Here is a 20,347-nt window from a genome sequence, read left to right on the forward strand (position 1 = left end):
ATAATCACTTGGAAAAAAACAGAATACCTCAGTATATCTTAGCTGTAAAATAAAATACCACCAGTCAAGCAGCTCTACTCCTAGCCAGAGCTCCTGCTGCTTAATCAAAAGGCATGTACAGGCTTCTGGGAGAGGCAGGTATTGGAGTCTGTCCCTGGGAAAAACAGAAATCAAACAAAAGCACATCCCACACATATCCGTGTAGCACACAGCACACTAATTCCCAAGAGGCAATGGATTTTCATCTTCCACTTCATGTCAGTGTTTTAATGTCTGACTACTGGAAGAGAAGGGGAAAAAATATGGGGCCTAGTGCAAAAGCCTCGGAAGCCATGGTGATTTCTACTGATTGCAATGTTTGGCAGGTTGGGTTTCAGAGGGCAGATTCAATATGCATTTGAAGACAAATAGAACAACAGTAAGATGAGGGAATTGATTTTTAACTTACCAGTTCCAGCAAGCTTCAAGAATTAAATTAGGCAAAGCAGATGCCCCCTTACCAACAGTTCTTTCAAAGTCCAAATCACAAGCAGCACATAACTGAAGATAAGGTTAAAAAATAGTCCCAGACTAAAATATAGATTGGGAGCTTCTCTGCTGGTGGCCATTGGACTGTGGCAATCTGATGAGGAAACACAAATATTTGCTGGTTTGGCAAGGGGAGATGTAAATCTCCCACAGTGGCACAGATTTTCTAGGTGACTGCATCTAATTCTTACTGTCCCCGTGCTTTAGTCCCTCAGTGAAAATGAAGTGTAATTATTCTTTTGATCTTTTCTTTCCTTGACACGTCTTTCTTTTGGCTATGACTGTAAATCTTCTCCTTTGTGCATGTAGCCCTGTCTTTAAATTTTCATGGAACAGTACAGCCAATGTAAAGGTGAGAGTCAAAGCTTAGATAATTGAGAGGAAACGCTCCCACTGATGCTGGCTGGCTGTCAGGCCCAAACACAGTTATTAATGGAAACAGAAATGTTTTGTATTAGGTTTTTCTTCTCTTCCCTTCAGAATGGCTGCAAAGAGACAGGAACTTTTCTGCAAGTTTCAAAGGATCTAACCCATCCCTGATAATCCCACACCTTTCAAAACTGCCTACAAATAAAAGCAAGATCCAAACCTCCAAACAGGCCACATCAGTGACAATGAAATGGCTTTCTAGTGGCATGACCTGCAGGGATGTCTGATAAGCATGTGGTCTTTCTCCTGCCACTTTGTTTTTAATCAGATCTGAACAATGGAAGCTGACAATGAAATCCCAGAGTCTCATCCAGAAAGTTCCTCAGCTTTTGGCTGGTCTTTTTGTGTGTCTGTTGTTCTCAGTGTACTCTGCAATCTGTTTCCAGAGAGCTACACTGGCCACCAGGAAGCTGCAGATGCCTCTTATTTGAATGTACCTGTGTATGCTGTTTCCTCTGTAGCAAGTGTCTGAAGAGGTCACTTCATTGCAGAAATGAGGTGTCTGGAGTGCTCCACAAACTGCAGGCCAGGAGGAGGCAAAGGAGAGCAAGCATGGTTTCAGTTAGAGGTCAAGGAGGAGCATCCTCTACCTTTGCCACAGCCTTCTCTCACCCTTGCTGTCAGTATGCAAGAGCTAATCCTTCTCAAGCCTGAGCTGACAGATTTTTCTACGAAAATACACTTTTTCTAAGGCATTTGAGTTCTTGAATTGCTCTGAAATAGTTCTGTCAACACATCTGTTGATCACATCCCCTTTAGCAAAATCCAGGTCTTAAGGTTAATGGCAGCTGGGAAGCCAGGAGGCACAGCCCTTCCTGTGTGACTGCAGTCACTGTGTGCCTCCATGATCCCTGCTCAGGGAGGGTCATCCCAGAGCATGTGCCTTGGGATTGTGTCCAGAGGGGTCTGGATTATCCCTGGGGAGGGAGACTCTGCACCAGCTCTGGGCAATCTGTTCTAGTGAGCAAGCACTGAAAAGGAAGAAAGTTCTTCCTCATGTTCAGGAACTTCCTGAGCATCATTTTCTGCCCATTGCCTCTTGCCCTATTGCTTGGCACCGCTGAGAAGAGCCTGGTTCCACCTTCTTGGCACCCCCTTTAAATGTTTACACACAGTAATGAGATCCCCTCTCAGGGGTCTCTTCTCGAGGCTGAACAGACCCAACTTCCTCAATCTTTCCATGTAATACAGATGCTCAAGTTGATGGCTTGTTGGGGCTACCTAAAAACACAGGCCAGACAAAATTAAAGGAATAACCAGCAGATGTATTTATTGAAGGACCTTCAGGTACATTTCAGGCAGCTCCCCCAGGTGCCACACCCAAAAATAGATGACAGATCACAGTTTTCACACTTTTATAAGTTTGGTCCATTTGCACATTGGGAGTTAATCTTCCAGTTACAGCTTCAGGTAATGAAGTCATTCACCCCAAGTTTGTTCCCCCACTTTTGTTTACATTTCTCAGGGCTGAGACAGTGAGGTGTCCTTGATTCCCAGGCCTGCAGAGGAATTGCTTTGTCTGACCAAAATGGGAAAGCAGCAGCTCACACTGGATATGGAGTTTAGAGTTAGACACTAAAGAATTGCAGGATTACAAATATATGAGAAATATAAAAGCTAAAATCCTAAGGCATCACAGTGCTCAGATTATCAGCTCGTGCTACAGTCTGTGGTGCTGGGGTCTGAGCCCTGGCCAGGTTCAGCTGGAGCAGAGCACTCCTGCAGCCTGCAAGCACACTGCCCATTCCACGTGCATTATACACGTGCTGTGCTTGGCAATTCCGTGTTATGCTTTCCCATATGGATACGTTATGTTTTGCAGATTTGAGCAGAATAAAACCCAAAGCAATTTAAAAAAATCAGTGCCCTTCACTTCAGCTCCTCATGTCCTCAACATGCTAGGAGAGCTGTCTGTAGTTCTCAGGAGGGAAAGCTGTGCTCTGCATCCTGTCCAGGGTCCATACCACACCACAGGAACCCCTTCAGCTGGAGACACTCCTCTCATGTGACAGCACAGCCAAACTGATCACACTGATCATTTTTGCAGGTAAAATCTGCCAAGGCATTTTAATCATGGGTGCAGATGAATTACCCATAGAAATGGTAGGAACTGAAAGCCAAGAGTCTTTTCCACTGGAGACATGGAAGTGTGTTAAGTCTGCAGAAAGATTTTTTCCAAGTCTATAATTTACTTTTCTGCTCAGGACTATTATACACATGACTAAGACAATACAACCTTCTGGAAAAACAGAAATATGTTCTTTTCCATCTCCCTTTCATTGGGGAAACTTTATAGGCTGTGTACAAACTATTGCAACCTGGCTTAGTTTTCCAAGCTTGCCTTATTTCTGGACCTATCTTCTGCTCTGCTATTGTCACCTAATGCCTAACTACTTTCAAGTTTCCCATAATCTTCATATTTAGGCCTTGAAACACTAATAAATAATAACCATATAACCCCTTTGGTGTCTTAGTTCTTTGAATTCCTTATTCAGGTGTTCTCCAGCAGCAGCTCTCCTGATCTTTCTGTTGCAAGCAGGGCTCTTTGGTTGATTAATAGTTTTCTTGATTTTGCTACTTTTCATTTCATTACCTTATAGGCAATCTTGATTCTGAAAAACATTTTTTTAGCTTGATTGAGCGTGTATTAGTTGTAGCAATATTAATAGCATTACTTATAATACTTAATAATGCTGGCATGTATTCTGTTTGAAATTATTTTTCTTAATGCAAATGTATATTCTGCTTGGTTTAGAGTCTAATTATATTTTATGAATCAAAGTATGACATTTGAAATTTAAATTTCAGCTGAAGACCCTCAAATGACTGTGAGAATTCAAATGCTTATGTTGGTGGCAATCAAAATTTAGCATGTATTGAAAAGATGTATTATGTCAGCTGCATTATGACAAAGAACTAGAAACCACATATGGCTCAATTTTTCCAAATGCATTTTCCAAATACCAATTTCTTAGGTGCTTAGAAATTTAATTTGCTAATTTAATTTTAACTGGTGTGTTGTAACTACGATGGGGAAGTCGAACTTCAGCCTTGATTGCTTTGGTTCAGGACAAGAATGGGAGTAAAAAAACAGGGTTTGGTAAGTCTTTAACATTCCGAACATTTTTCAAAATTATTAGTGAGGGATGAATCTTGCATCATGCTTTGGAAGTTACCAGACTGACAGTGCAATTATGAACAGGCTGAACATTTGAACAAAAGCCTTCACCTTCACACTTCACTGGCAAATGACTTGAAAAGAAATCCCCAGTTGTAATAGCATTCACCTAAATATTCTAGCTCTTTTGCACAGGGTATTTCAGCTCTGCAGCACAGCTAATTAGAAACTCACTGATCAAAGTTTCCTCAGCAAATGGGGAGCCCAACATGCTTAATTCAAAAGATCTCAGAATGATAAGCCTAAGAGATGTTTGCCTGTGTTTCCAGTGTATGTTTCAGTTTCTGGCCGACTGAAGACCTGCTCTTTCCTGGATCTGTGCCTCTGTCCTGCTCCCTCACATGGGGGTTGTGGGGCACTTCTATGGCTGGGGTCACAGCCCTGACGACCTTCCAAGGTGGGTACATGGTCCCAGACAGCCACAAAATAAAGTCTTGATGCTCTACACCCATGGAGATAATTCATCCAGGAAACACCTGACAGTTGCCTGAGGAAGTTTAAAATTGTTTTAAACCTAATATGAAAACGAAAGTTTTATAGGAACCCAGACAGTTAATGCTTTGAACACGTGCCAAAAAGGCAGCTGTCCCCTAGTGAATGTTCACCCAGAGTAGGGTCTGCTGAATTCCCAAATCCTCAAGAAGAGTGTTTTTCATTCCAGAAGTAAACTGCTCCCTCCCCCGGTGTACAGGTTGTCTTGCCTTCCACCACCAACCTAATACTTCCATTTCTGAAAGTAACTTTTTCAGCAATGAAAGGTGACAATTTTAGCTTCACAGAAAGGATTTCTACATAAATGGAATTTGACCTACACAAATCTCATTTACTGGTAGTTTCTGAAACCTGTTCCATTCACAGATAGATGATGTCTTTTTATCCCTCCTGTTCCACCTACACCACTTTTCTGTTCCTTCAGAAATACATGAAAGCAAAGGCTACACTACAGCCTTGAAGTACAGGGTCACAGGCTTTCTATGCAATTTCTAGTTAGAACTGCTGTTGTGCTCAGGAAGAGATAATAGATGGGTAGGAGGAAGTTGAGGAGCTTGTTGACAGATGAAGTAAAATTGTAACTATGATTAATATTATTTCTGTTTTATCTATTCTTAAAGAGATTGATTGAGTCAAACAAAGTAATGATTTTTTGTTTGTTTGTTTCTAATACTTACAGTTGTTATAATAGTGGTATTCCCTCCTAGGCTGCCAGAATGAGCCTGGGAAAAGTTCTAACAGCAAATTCCATCAATCAGGGGAAATATTACATCTCCATAAGAGGTCGTTCTCATTTTCCACACTGTTTGGATGATGGAGCTGATTGCGTGGTGGCACAGCGCGTTGCCCATCAGTGCGGGCAGAGCGGCGTGCGGGCAGCACTGACCCGGCAGAGCGCAGAGCTGCCGTGAGAACACGGCCCGGCCGCGCTTCTGGCTGCCTTATGTAAGAGGTCACAGCCCCGCCGGCCTTCCCTGGCCTCCGGTAATTGTGTGACCGCCTGAACGAAGCGTGAGATCAGAAACTGTCCAAGGAAAGAAAAAGAAAAAGCCTGATGCCTTAGTGCCCTGAGGCCGACACCGTGCCAGGCGCTGGCCCCGGCGATGATGTATTTAAAGAGCTGGGAAAGGGCGTGTGGCGTCGGGGGAAGGCATTAACGGGAACGGGGTCAGTGTCCCAACGCTGGCCGTGCCCGGCGGATCCCAGCGTGTGCCGGGCTGGGCGCGTTTCCCCCCGGACACTCCCGGACACTCCCGGCGGATCCCAGCGTGTGCCGGGCTGGGCGCGTTTCCCCCCGGACACTCCCGGACACTCCCGGCGGATCCCAGCGTGTGCCGGGCTGGGCGCGTTTCCCCCCGGACACTCCCGGACACTCCCGGCGGATCCCAGCGTGTGCCGGGCTGGGCGCGTTTCCCCCCGGACACTCCCGGACACTCCCGGCGGATCCGGGTGACGTCAGGACGGGGCTGGCGCTGCCCGCGGGCGGAGCGGGGCCGGCGGAGCGGGGACAGCAGGTACGGCCGGGTAGGGCCGGGGGAGAAGGGAGGAAGGAGAGGGGGAAGGGGAGAAGGGGGCCCGGCTCCGGGGGAGGCCTGGCCGCCGCCAGCCCCGCCAAGGTCAGCGGGGCGCGGGCCCGGCTGTGGCGGTGCCGGGGCCCGGCTGTCGGCGGCGGGGAGGGCCAGACGCGGCTCTCCGGCCCAGCCCAGGCCGCTGCCCGCGGGCACGGAGCGGAGCCCCGCCGTGCCCTGGCCGGACAGGGGCCCCGGGGGCTGCCAGGGGCTGTCCCGGTGGGAGGGCTGGCACGGAGGGCTCGGACAGCACAGACAGCTGCCGGGAAAGGGCCTGCGCGGCTGGGCCACAGCCAGGGAGCTCCAGAAATAGAAAACTTGCGCTGTTCGGAGCGGGAGGGGCGGGTAGGTTACGTTTGAACACGGTGCTGTAGCCGAAGTACCGGGAGTAAAGCAGCCGGGAGTGTCCGTGGGCACCGCTGCTCCGTCGCTGGGTCTGGTGTCTCAGCCCTCTCCATCTACACGGATTGCCGGATCGGGCCCGCTGCTAGCGCAACTGCGCTCTTCAAAATTGCTCCAGTGGTTACAAGCTGCAGGGAGAAACACTTGATTTGTTTTAAAGTGTGTTTTTCCAAGAAATGGACTGGAACAGACTGTTGGATATTCCACATTGTATTCCGTGCAGAAAACTGCTGTTCCAGGGAGCAGAAGGGAATAGTCCCATGCCTTTGCTGCATCTGCTCTTAACTCGAGTTCAGAGTGCTACTACTCTTCGATTTCAGTCACCAAAACACTTTTACTCATATTCGTTATAAATTAATTTATCTTTGATGAAGTCCCATTTTTTCATGTTGGTGGCACTGGGCTAGTTTAACAAGAACATACTATGGAGATGTAGTTGATCTTGCTAGGCTATCTTCTAGCTCTGCAAATACACTTTTAAACATCATGTGGGTGGACTGTGAATACTGTATAGGACTTCATATGAAGTGCTTGTGCTTAAGAAGGACAAGGAAGAATATCTAGTTGTTTTTGCACCTCCTACTTTAAGTGCTGACAGATTGTTCTGTGTGATTTCTTGTGTGCTCTCTATGCAGAGCTGAAATTTTGGGCACTTAAACTGAATTGGGAAAGGGTTGTTGTTGAGGCTACATGCAAGGTGCTATACAGCTGCTAAAACCCTGTTTGCTCTTGTAGCTTTAGACAGCTCTGAGACATTCTGAATGTGAGACTTTGTGAGCTGCTCTGTAATCACATGAAAAATTCAATTTATCAAGAGAAAGGTTTTCTTTGGTTCTTCCCCTTTTTGTATCTAAGTTAAGTCTAATAATGCTACTGTGTAACAGAGTAGGTTTAAAGGTAGCAACAACATTCCATGGCCTAGTCTAACACTTGCAGCAGAAATGAAGTTCATGCAAACCCTTCTTTGGCTTGTAGACTATGAAACAGCCTCCAGAAATAGTGATTTCAGCTTATTGGGCAAGCTGGAAGACATGGAAACACCGCTAGAGACACCCATTCCTATGAAAATGAAGAGCAAGCAGACAGTTTCCTTGTAAAGGAGAATCAAGGGGAGAGAAGCTTGTACTGGGGTGGTGGCAGAATGAGGCTCAGGCCCTTTGTACTGCTTTGTTACTTTGGAAGAATTAATTGGCCTCTGTTTCTGGAGCTCCCTGTCTGCACACTCAGAGCCCAGAGCAGGACCATGTGACCATGACTAAAGCAGGACAGGAGTCTGACACTCCCTTTCGGTGGGCTCTCAGCAGGATCTTTCTTTTCCCAGCAAGCTGGTACAAAAGTCAAGAATAAGAGGTTTATCTTGGAGTTCAAACTTTACCTGCAGGTGGTTCTCACCATCATATCCAAGCCTGTGCAGGATGAGGCATTCCTTAAATATGAAATCCTGATGGTTATACTCTTGTGTGCTACAGTATTTGCCCAGTACTCTGAAGAGGACACAGCTACAAGTAATACCCATTAGATCAGGAAACAGATGGATCTTACTAACTTTACATTTTACTAGAAGATTACAAAACTTTTCTTTTTCTCCCTTCTCCTCAGCTTTAAACACATTCTGCTGAGGTTTGTCTGGCAGTAGTTCCTCTGTCTATCAAATCTACTACGCCACCTTTCACCCCTCATGGCCCCCCCTTATGCTGCTACCAGTAGAATGTTATTTGTTAGGTTCCAGTATCTGTTTCTCATATTGGCTTACCGGCCCCACAAATAATTTCTAAAAAGCAGTCTTCTCAGGGGAGGCTTAAAATGCTTCTGTTCTTGCTTTTCTAGTTCAATTGCACCTGGATAGTTGAGTTTTTATAATCTCTTTTAAAACAATAATCAGAACAGCATTAGGCTATAAAATAAAACCTCATTTTCCAATATATCCTATGCTTGATCTCTTTTTTCCAGCATGCTCATAAACCAGAATGCAATGGCCAAGTATTTAATGTCATGTGTGATAACTTGAATTTAACACAGAGTCCTTGCCTTGCTATTTCAAGCTTCATTTAAAAGCTGAGAAGAACTAAGAATTTTATTTTATGGGCTTATCTTTTACTTTAATTCTTCTTGGAGCGAGCTAGTGATGATTTGAAAGAAATGCAAGTCATAAAAACAGCTTTCTCCTTCCTGTTTAAGATGAAACTGTTTCAGCTTTTGTTTTGGACTTTGAACCAGTGAATGAAAAACACAGAAGAGGAAGTACAGGAAAAAAAAAAGAGGCAGATAGAAGTGAGGGTGCTTGGTAACTTGAGACTGCAGAATACAGGAAGTACACGTATGCAGAGAGAACAACTTTGAAAGGAACTAGTGGTGAGTCAAGAAGCAGTCATTTCCAGTCTGTCTCTTCCCCATTTTCTAAAAGCAGTAGCCATAAGCTTTTGCTTGCAGTTAAACATCAAGGTGATATCTGACAGTCACGCTGGATTTGTTACGTCTACAACACCAACTGTGCTTACTGAGTATCTTCAGCAGGGATCTACTGCATCCACTGTGAGCATCTACTGTGAGCTGGGTGCCTGCAGCTCTAATAGAGGGTGCTGAGATGCCTCTTTCTAATGTATTATTGTGAAATACTGAAAACTGCTTTTCTCCCCCTCCCCCTTCCTCTTCTGCCCACTAGGTTAAGCAACAATGGCATTTGTGAAGAGCGGATGGCTGCTCCGGCAAAGTGAGTCGTGGGTCTTTCTCTTCCTTCTCTCCCTGTTCACTGGGATTTCTTCAGAAAACAGAGCAGCTCAGTAATTCTCAGGTTTTCTTAAATCAGGCCTCTATTCTGTAGGTTGTTTTTGTTGTTTTGTTTTGTTTTGTTTTACTTTTAGAACGTCACATAATGACGTGTCATGATGGCATTCCCATGTGACCTTTGGGTACTCCAGTGAAAAACAGGATATAAACATATCTGAGATGTCTGACTGGCATTCAGCTTCAGATGCTGCTCTGTAATTAGGGGACTTGGAAACTTGGAAACTTTACCTGTCAGCTTAGTGTCTTTCAATTAATTATGCCCTCTGCTTGTTCCTGCAGCAAGTTAGAACTCCAGCATCAGATCATGCATTGACAATAAAATCAGTTTTGCTTTGAATCCTAGGTTAAATATGGTACCCAATTCTCTAATGTTCCCAAGTGGGGATGTTGAATACAGCATTTTGCTTGGCACTTTGGAATGTTGTTAGGGCAACTGTGAAGGATTTCTTGGTTTATATTTTATTAACTTTAGGACAGAAATATTTCCCGATATGTGCCCTCAAGAGTGACTGTTTGATTTTTAAGGTACTATTTTACGGCGTTGGAAGAAGAACTGGTTTGATCTGTGGTCTGATGGCCGCTTAATATTCTATGATGATCAGAATCGCCATGATCTAGAAGATAAAATCCACATGAGAATCCACTGCATCAACCTCAGAGTGGGAAATGAATGTCGAGGTAATAATGAAATCTTCAGGATTAGTATATCCAGGGATTCTTTGCAGCTTCAGTGCCTGCCCAGCATACCACATACAGCACTACCTCAGATAGAGACATGTCCAAAATGTGTGCAACTTCACTGTCCTTGAATCACCCCACCTTCCAAAAAAACTCAACCCCACCAACTCCTAAATTGCTTTGGAGATACCCAGGGTGTGATAGGTTAGGGTTTGATACTGCCTGCTAAAACTCAGTGAGGACAGTGTACCATGCATGCAGGATGGGCTGTTCCCAGCAGGACTGTGTGTCTGACACAGAGCATTCCTGGTGTAGCCACAGTGCTGGCTGGATGGAGAGGCAGGGCTAGAAATGGGAAACCTCAGCAGATGTTTTTCCTAAGTTCACTTCTAGCATTTGTTGGTGCTCCACTCGGTGCTGACACAAGAGAAGGACACGAGTGCTGGAGAGTTCTTATTGCTGACTATGGACTGGTTCTGCTGTAAGACACTTGCATTTCATAGGACAGCTGTTCAGAGCTGCTTACTTTGAGGACACTCTGAAGAGTAAGGACAGGTTATTTCCTTCTGGGACTTGCTCTGATGCCATGGAAGGCAGCAACAACTGGCCCCAGTTTAATTTGTCCAAGCTTGCATAAAGTGACTCCCTTCTTGTACATGTGATCATGTAGTGCTGTTTATACTTCATAACTCATCTCTGTTTTTCTCACTTAGATTTCCAGCCTCCAGAGGGGAAGCAGAGAGACTGTTTACTGCAGATTGTTTGCCGTGATGGGAAGACAGTCAACCTCTGTGCAGAGAGTGCAGATGACTGCCTGTAAGACAGCCAGAGAATAATGGTTCTGCTGCCTCTCCCTCTTTTATCCCTCTATCTCTCTTCTTAGTTATTATCCTCCCTTCTAACTTTCAGAGATATATTTTAAGAAAGATTTCAAGCACATAAAAGCAGGACAGTGACAAAAAACCCAATAGCTCTCCTAGAAGTTATTTAGCTCATGCAAACTTAACTGCAAGTTAAGTCACTGAAAACACTGAAGGGTGAGGAGGAGTAGAAGAATCTGATTAATATGATTAATGCAAGACTTGTTAAACAGATTTTTTTAAACTTTTGCCATTCTTCAGGAGCACATGATGTGGCATTAGCCCAAGGACATCCTAGTAGTGATAGGAGGAATATTCCATTATTGTGAACTCCCAGCTGAGCTGGGCTGTGTACAGTTAGATAACTTCTGTGGTCACTGTTTGCCAAGTGTGGCCCATGGAGCATGCTCCCAGCCCCATGGCAGGGGAGGAGCTGGGTGAGGTGTGCCTGCCTCCTGGGAAAGAGCATCAAGGCCCCTGCTCTAATGAACTGTCCTGCTGGGGTGCATCTCTTCCTATTACCTCATCCTAAGCATGACTGCAAATTTCCTACCTGTTGTGCTTGCAGCAAGGACCCCTAAAACCGTATCCATTCCTCCTCTTGTTCCTCCTCGTTCTTTCTCAGCTCTGCAAAGAAAGTAATTATTTCTCATTCTTGGTGTAACACTTCTGTGCATTCATTTGAGTGTCTCATTAGGCTCTGACACATGAATATCTTAAACTCTGCTCCTGGAGTACCTCTAGTTGCTAACCTTGTTTGTTTCATTGACCTGAAAGGAAAAGGTGGCATTAATTTTTATCAGTGTTCCACTAACCAATGGGGGTTTTTTTGCAGGGCATGGAAAATTGCTCTCCAGGACGCCAGAACAAATACAGTGAGTGTCCTACCTAGATTTTATACTGGTAGAGAAGCAACACATCAGTGTTATGTGTGGTCCAGCAGCTTAGTTCTGAAATCATGTTCCATCCTTCTCTGCTAAACAGGGTCATGAGCATGATAGTAAAGCTTGTGGGTGGGGAGAAGAATGATTCTGTGCATCACAAACACATCCTTGCATCCAAGTCCAGGCAAATACATGCTGTATGGAAAATAATGATTTTAAGGAATGATTTCTCTGGGTAGAAGTGAATGTTTGGAAAGCTAATCTGTGGGCACTGAGGCTGTGGGCAACAAGCAAATCTTCAACCAGAAAAAATGAACTTTTCACTCCTAGTGTTTGTTGCACCAGGTGGGTGCAGTGCTAAAGGAAGCTTACTACACAGCAGCTGTTTGTTAATGTAGATCCATCCCACTGTGGGATGCTTCTTGGCAGAGACATGGGGAAGAGTGAGATGCTTGGAGGGGAGTGCAGGCATGCTGAGGAGGAGTGTGTTACCTCTGCATTGCCATGCTAGCTGTGGAGAGAAACAGCAATCACAGAAGCCTCTTTGTGAATCTTCTGAAGAACTGTACCTTTGGGCAGCCACATCCATGCACTTGTGGGTATTGCTAATTTGTTTTTCCTTCAGACTGCCTTGCAGAGTACTCTGCAGCACTGGCTTTCCTTGGATGACTAGGCTGAACCAACCTGAGGTGTTTCTGTTTTAGGGGAAATGCTGTGTTTTGTAGAAGCTTATCTCAGTTTCTGCTGTCCTGTTTGCCACTGTACTGGGGCATCTATCAGATGATATAACTTAGGTTTGCAGAAACCCAAAGCAAACACTTGGCTCTGACTGCAGCCCTGCTGCACTGCCTGTGGCCTTAAATGAGAAGTGAAGGATTTGTCCTCATGCAGAGGACACAACACTGGTGGTCTGTCTGCTCTAGTTTTAGGGGCTGTATCTCACCTGTGTGTGAGATGGTGACTCCTGCTTTAAGGAAATGGGAACTGCTGTTTTCATGCCTGTGACATTGCTGCCAGCCTTGATAGATGGCTCAGAACGTGGCAGTGCTGACCTTGGTCAGCCAAGGCAGACCCCTGCTACTCAAAGTAGATACATAAATTATCTCTACACAAGTAGATACATAAATTAACATTTTCCAAAGCTATTAAAGGTGTCCAATGAAGACCTGGACTAACTGGGTAAGTGGGTTTGAGTCTGTAGGTGTGACACACTTTTCAAAAATTCCAAGCATCCAGCAGTGCCTCCTAACTTGACTGGAATAGCAGGGTGATCACCTTAGCTTTGAGAACTGTATCATTTACAGGTGTTTGCAGGCTTGTGCATTGCTTGTACAGAGATCCCTGTGGCAGGGCAGAACACATTTACTACTAAGATGTGAGCAGATTTCTCAGGTGATGGAAATACCACTTCATGTAGTATTTTAACAGCATTTCAAGCAATCCTTAGAATCTTCACCATGAATTTGACTTGGGATATAACCATATTATGTCCTCAAATGCCATGATTTCATCACTCCAAGAGATAATACAACATTTGCTGTTGATTTATTAAAATGTTCCCTTGTGAATTAAAGAATGGGAGCAGGCTTTTGTCTTGGAAAAGGGAGTAAGAACATCACTGTAGATTTTGGATATTAGGAGCAAGAATACAAGGGTAGTGTAATAAATCTTAATTGTCTTTGAGAACTTATTCTGAATGGACTCAAGTGTTACCACCTTTGCCTCAGGTACCACTTTTGGCTACTGCATTTGTTTCCTTTACCTGCTTCTGCAGAACTTGGTGATACCAAGATACTCTGGGGTTCCAGGAAGCAGCCAGCCTAGTTGTGATGATTTCTTTGTCTGAAGACAGAAAATTAACAGTAGGCTCTGGAATGGTGGAAGGAGCCAGTGTGCTTGCATGTACACATATGCATATCTGTGGCACACAGGGAAAAGATCTGTGGCTCCTTTCTGTGCTTGATCAGGAATTTGTATTCTCCCAGCTCTACTCTCCAGGTACTTTCTTTTTGCAGCCTTTATGAGGTACTCACTGCTTTCTTAACACACAGTGTGGCTGAAGGTTACTTTTTCTTTGGGGTCATTGAGTTTAAGTCTTTAGACTGCTCTAACTGTCAGTCTGTAGGAACAGGTGATAACTGCTCTCTATCCATGGTGTCTAGGGCTACGTGGGATCTGATGTGATGTATGATGAGACAGCCATTTCCTCGGCCCCTCCTCCCTACACAGCTTATGCCACACCATCACCTGAGGTAAGAGTTGCAGTCAGGAAGTGTTAACATGAGTGAGGCAGCAGGGGCAGCCTCCTTCTGCACTCACAAAGTGCTGCACTGTACTCTTATACCCAGCTTTAAAGCTTTTACAATAGCAGAGGGTAAGGCACTATCAACCTATTGCTGCTTTTATTTGAGATGGATTTCCTTTGAAAGGGATGAGGCACGTTTGGTTGGGAAGTGTGTAAAGGAGTGGCTGCTCAATGAACTTGACAAATAAAGCTTCTGAGAGACAGGGCAGAATTTATTTGGCTGATCTTCAAATATATTGGTCGTGCAGTTTCTAACATAAGGAGGTGTAACTACACTTTCATGTTGTGCAAGCACTGGAAAGGTGTAAGATCAGGAATTTTAGACATAGAGTGTAATGACTGGAGTTGCCACTTTTAACACATAAGGATTTTGTTGTACCAAGAGGTCTCAGCAACACAATAGGGTTATGGTTCCTAGATACACAGTTGTTTTGCAGTGAAGGAGCAGCTTTGGGACCAAACCAGGATAAGCTGGGGATTTCTGGATGTGCTTAGTGATGTGCAGTAATATGTGAGGGGATAGTCTGGAGCACTATTGCTTTTTTCACTATCTGCTCCAGCCTCTCACTTCTGTTAAGAACTAATTGCAGTGCTGAAATCTTCCTCTGTGCAAAAAAAATTACTTCTAAAACATACAGCTCTAGAGCATTTGTCTTTAATCTGACATTTGCTTGCAGTGTACACTCTCAGAAGGTTGGTTGGGGTTTTTGGGATCAGCTGCTGCCTTCCTGGCACTTCTGAGCTCCCCAGAGAGCTGTTATTGGTGTGATGGCAGAGAGGAGAACCTGGCAGGGCTGCTGTGCCTCTGCCTGATGATCCAGACCCTGCCTCTGCTGTTGCCTATCCAGGAAAGGAAGAGAGGGAATGCTGCTTGGAGTGCTTATTTTTTCAAGCAGCTGTTCTGAATCCATTCTAGGGAGTAGATTGGCTATAGCAGGACAGCCTGGATATTTTAGTGAAGCTTTAACTCCATTAGAAATGAAGGCAAATTGAACAGTGTGCTGAATTGGATCCATAGCAAAGTGTATTTATGTAACAGACCTTTTTCAATGTCAGGTTTATGGCTATGGCTATGATCAGTACCATGGTGCATATCCTCCCGTGGGCCCTCAGATCTTCTATGCCTCCAATGGACAAGCTTATGCTCTTCCCTATCAGTATCCATACCAAGGTAAGCAGCCACATCCTCCACCTTGCCACAGAAGCTATTTAAGTTAATCTTCCTGGCTTTAGCTCTATTAATCACCATTCTTTACCAGCCACCACTCCTGCACACAAAGAAAGAAACCTGACCTGTAGCTGGAACCAAGTCCACTCACCCTTTCACAACAAAGGGAGTACAGTGAAATTGGTATTAAGGGATTTAACCTTCCCAGTGTGAGCTCAGCATAGTTACATTGCTTTATAAATGCTCCTTTTGAAGCATACAGAACTCTAACTACAGCATGTTTTTTAAGGAAAGGTACAAGAGCCAGAGGAAGATGTGATTTTGTGATTCAGTACTCCATATTGGGCATTGATGGAGCTTTTCATTCATCTGCTGCTCTTATACCTAGTTTGATTATTTAAATGCAAGTTTCAAAGGTAAATCCACTCCCAGAACAAAGTTGTAGCTGGTTCCTTCCCCATGTGCTGTAGTTGCTGTAGGGCAGCATTTCAGCCACATGAAATCTTCTGTTGTTTTGCTGAGGTTTGTATAGCTTTCAATCTCAAAAGCAGGAAGCAAAGAGTAAAATTGTAGGGTGTGCTTTTAATCACAGCCACCTTAATTTAGGGTTAGTTTTGCATAGAGCCCCAGTTCTACAGAACTGGGGCTTTAGAGCTGTACAGTAATAAAAATGAGAAAACTAATTGTTTATGATTTGACTCTGCAAACAAGAATCTCTAATGAGATTTTTTTTTTAATTTCAGTTTTGAGGGAGATTTTATTTTCTATTTGACATTTTTCAGGTTATTTCCTATTATATTGCCTTTTTCATTTTTTTGTTAGAAGGGAGGTGTATCAGCCTTTAAAGCTTTTAAAGTTTTCTTCACCTAAGTTACTGAAGTCCTAAGATACAGATGATGTACATTCAAAGACAGAGGAACACGTGTTCTGTTGGCTCTGAAAAGCAGTAACTTCTAAAAAACCCAAGAACTGTTTTAAAAAACTTCCAGCAGGCCTTGGAAATCAAGCCAAAGCCATATGATAACAATGCAGCATCAAACAGTAACTCCCCTGACCAGTTAGCAAGTCCAGTGTGTTAAGATACTGGTTCCTGGTTGGGCACAGTAACCAAGGCTCAATGTTTTCCTTCACTTAGGTCATTGCAACTAAACCTTAGGGTTCAGGTTCACCACAGCATCTCACTTAAGCCCTGTGCTTTCAGCTCCATTCCTCCTCTGCAGTGCCATAATCCTTCTTGGGGAGAGAGTCATGCATTGTTGGGAGTCAGTGAAAGCTTTTCCTAGTTGTATTTAGTTGGATTACTTAAGAATCTGTTACAAAACACCACAGTGGGATTTTCAAGAGTATTTAATCTCCCTGAAATGTCTGGAAGGGAAACCAGTACTGTTCTGTTTGCTTTGCAGCTAGGAGCTCAATCAGAAAACATGACAGGTGAAGCTTGTACAAGTCTGTTACAGGGTCAGTCAGTGGCTTTGTGAGTCTCAGGTTAATTTCTTACTACTGGCCAATTTTCATCTGCACAGAAATGTTGCAGCTGTCACCACCCCACAGATCAGTCCAGGATGTGAAGGCTGAACTGCAGTAGGCAGTAATTTTAAATAACTGATGCAGAGTTTCAGACAAATTACTGGCTTGAGACCTGCCAAAGATTTTTTCAGGGGGAGGGGGTAAGGGGGAAGAACTAAACTATTTGCCTTCACTTCAAGGCTGAATCAATTTTTAGACCCATTTCTTACATCAAATCCATACATTGAATACAATTAATTCATATTTTTTTTGCAGAACAATGTTCACTTTTACATTTGTGATGAGCTTTCCTCACAGATATTAAGCTGTTACAAGGCTAGAAGTGTTGCTAGCCTCTTGGATTTAATTAATGTAGAGGCTGAATCCAAAGCAGAAATGTATTCTACTTGTGCAGCTGACAAAATATTGGTATTTGAAGGAAGAATGTGAAAGAATGGCCTGCTTTGAAATTAAGTGTATGGTATTAAGATACACATTTCTTTTTCCCTCCTCCCAACAACTTCTTATTTCCTAGGACCTTATGGCCAGCCCCCTGCAAACCACGTCATCATTCAAGAGCGCTACCGTGACAGTGATGGAGATCTTGCACTGGGCATGCTGGCTGGAGCAGCAACTGGAATGGCTCTGGGATCATTATTTTGGGTCTTCTAGATTACCCTCTCCTTATCTCTGTAGTTTCAAACCCCTTTATTGTGTGCAATAATATATTGGCAATGTTGTTTACTGTTAAACTTTGAAAAATGCAATAGTTATTTTTCAGTAGTGACATCTTAATAACTGATTCTTAACTGTCTTAATGAGAGTTTAAAGGCACCGTTTAGTTAAGTGGTTGGAGGTGGCATGTGCTGCTCTTGAATTCTGGTCTGATGTTCAGAATTGTAAGGATCAATACGAGCACCAGTGCCACGTGGTAGCAGTCACCTGCTTTATGAACAGACTGTTACTTTAAACACCATTGGAAGAAAGCTTTTTTTAGGGGGAGAGGTCTAAGATGTAGTTCAAATAAAACAAGAGTCCTGCATTAGTATAGACATACTACTGGCTTTTAAACATTCCCCAGAAAAACATAGAGCTCAGCAGAGATTCCTTGGGCATTAGACAGTCTGCCATGCTTGAGGGTTTTTTGTTTTCAGACTTGCCTGGAGATGGTAGTGTGCTTTCTTAGGTGGAGTCCTGTACCTGCCTCTCACACCATCCAGGTAAAGTTGTCTCTGAGAATGTATAAGCAAACCACTAAGAAGCAGCAACACTGTTCAATTCTTTTGTTCTCCCAGAAATGTGAATGACCAGTGGCAAGGAAGAGCAGTGTTTGTTCTTTTAGCTCCCTCTTTATCCTGGATGACTCTTCTCTGGTCAGGTGGAAGTACCAGATCTTTAGCTTTGCAGGTGTCTGCAAAACAGCAGCCTCAGACACTGCATTATTAGGACCCAGCCATTGTCCTGTGTCTGTGTTATTGCCATGGCTCTGCAGAGGCTGCAGAAGGAGAATGAACTTGAACAGCCCTTTCTCTGTCGGGCCTGCCAGCCCCTCTGCAGGCAGAACAGTCAGGAGGGGAGAGACAAGCAACACAAGTAGACCTTGCACACAGGCACTTTGATATCAGCTGCCCTGCCAGAGCTAGGACAGGATGTTTGCCTCTTAGCCCCAAAGTTTCCTGAAACAGGTTCCTTATTTGCAACTAATTTTGAGCACAGCTGAGCCTGAGTTTGTTGTATGCACATTTCCCCCTCACATTCAGCAGGTCTCCTCTTCCCTCCATGACTTGTTGAGAAAAACACTCCAAGGAACCTGTCTGGTTTTGCTTGTAAGCGTGGTTTCTCTTCACAGTGTGATGTGGACTGTCCCCTGGAGTGCAGCTGTTTTATGTGTTACATGGCCTGTTCTAATCCATGCTGAGCTGTGCTTGGCAGGGAAAGAAATGCATGGGCTTTCTTGTTCAGGTAAATGAGGCAGGGTGCCTAAGCTGAGTTCTTATAGTAAGAGGACTTATTTTTATACTTCCACTTTTAGCTTCCTGTATTCGCATACTATTTTAATGTTAAGTCTTACTCATCCTTCCATTTAGAAGAAGGTTAATTTCCTTATGGTTCACAGGGTTTCATGTCAGGAAAGATTAAAATAGATGAGAACTTGCAGCCATATAAATTAAGCTGAAGTCCCAATCTTCTCCATTTTATCCTAAAACTCTCTTGACTCTGGCCTACTTATTTAAGCAAGAGAGGTCCTGGACAAGACCAGTTTGGGTAGCAGCCAGGGGAAGCACTGGGCTTTCATGAGCCTTAGGACTAACTCAACCAAGTGGAATCACTGGAAGTAAACAGACATGTAATTGTGGCTGCTTTACTCAGAGTGGCCTAATCCAGGGAAGGTAAACTGCTTTCAGGAGGATGGCTCTGAGCTGTACACCACTGTGCATGCATGTCCTTTCACAGTTTAACATAAGCTGCACATGTTCTACCAGTCAGATGTACTGAAAGAACATTCTGGAAGTGCAAAAGAGGACTAAAGTGAAAGTTTCCTATCGCTAGTCCAAACCAAAAGAAATTGTAGTACACTACTGAAGCTCTCTTGAGGTCAGAAAGGGATGGAATATAGGTGAACAAACATGTCTACCCTTTTAAAAAGCCCTTTAAGAGGTGAATTTGATCATCACAGGTCTGTGCTACTGTTTGGTCTGTGCTTTGCAATAGCGAGTTCTGCAGAACGCCTCCATCTCTTCTTCCTCTGTGATTCTTAACTTGTAAGGAGTAGGGGAGAATTAAACAATTGGGCATCATATGATTTTTTAAAATTTCATAATGATTGGGAAAGGATAACAAAAAGTGAATCAGCTGGATTTTTTTTGGTTGGGCTTTTTTTCCAGAAGAACCGTTAGTTACAGCAGGGGAACATGTCTTTTGTGTTTTCAGGAGATAACTCTGTCTCGGTCCCTGGTTTCTTCATGTGAAGTATATAAAATAAAGATTGTTGATTGCAAAACATTCCTGGGTTGGAATTCAAAAGAATTTTTCTTTTAAGTTGTAATTGAATTATTGAATTGAATAAACTGATGTAATTCTCCATTAAGAAAATAGCCTTACACTTCTCAATGGAAAAACACACTACAGCTTGGAAACAATAGCCTGCTTTTATACAAAAATCATGAACTATTTTCTATCTCAGAAGCACAGGCATTTAGAAGCCAGAAAGCAAGTGTACAAACCTGTGCTAGAGCATGAAATCAAGAGCACAGTTATCTCCCTGCAGGTGCTTGTAGCCTTTCTGATCTCACTGCAGAGACAGAAGTGTCAACATCCTGGTGCACAAAGCAGCAGCATGGGGATTGCCACCTGAGTCCCTGACTGTTGAAGTTCATACTTGCTTCCTGAAGACATGCCTGTGTGTCCTGTTGCTCAGGAACAGAGCAGAGCTTTGGGCAGATCCACAGGAATGTGTGGCTGGATACACAGTCGTGACTCAATAGCCTTTCTCTGCCCAGCTCTGCACTTCATGTATCTGCAGTTGGTGTGGATGCTGCTGTGAGCTGAAGGAGATGGGATT

At 43.9% G+C, this 20,347-nt stretch overlaps 1 protein-coding gene across 2 annotated transcripts; it reads left to right on the forward strand.

The window, feature by feature from the left end:
- The first annotated feature begins 5,504 nt into the window (after window positions 1-5,504).
- On the forward strand, window positions 5,505-19,788 carry PLEKHB2 (pleckstrin homology domain containing B2). 2 transcript variants are annotated; one of them, XM_014870316.2, is made up of 8 exons: window positions 5,505-6,141; window positions 9,260-9,307; window positions 9,910-10,062; window positions 10,776-10,878; window positions 11,758-11,797; window positions 13,969-14,058; window positions 15,168-15,282; window positions 17,321-19,788. In XM_014870316.2, exons 2-8 carry the CDS (start codon window positions 9,271-9,273, stop codon window positions 17,455-17,457), a joined length of 675 nt encoding a protein of 224 aa, XP_014725802.1. In that variant the 5' UTR covers window positions 5,505-6,141; window positions 9,260-9,270; the 3' UTR covers window positions 17,458-19,788. The 2 variants fall into 2 exon arrangements, with proteins under 2 accessions (XP_014725802.1, XP_014725801.1); XM_014870315.2 differs by lacking the exon at window positions 5,505-6,141 and adding an exon at window positions 8,946-9,129.
- Window positions 19,789-20,347: the final 559 nt, after the last annotated feature.

The sequence above is a fragment of the Sturnus vulgaris genome, chromosome 10 (genome assembly GCF_052056855.1).
Source record: "Sturnus vulgaris isolate bStuVul1 chromosome 10, bStuVul1.hap1, whole genome shotgun sequence".
Taxonomy (NCBI): Eukaryota; Metazoa; Chordata; class Aves; order Passeriformes; family Sturnidae; genus Sturnus; species Sturnus vulgaris.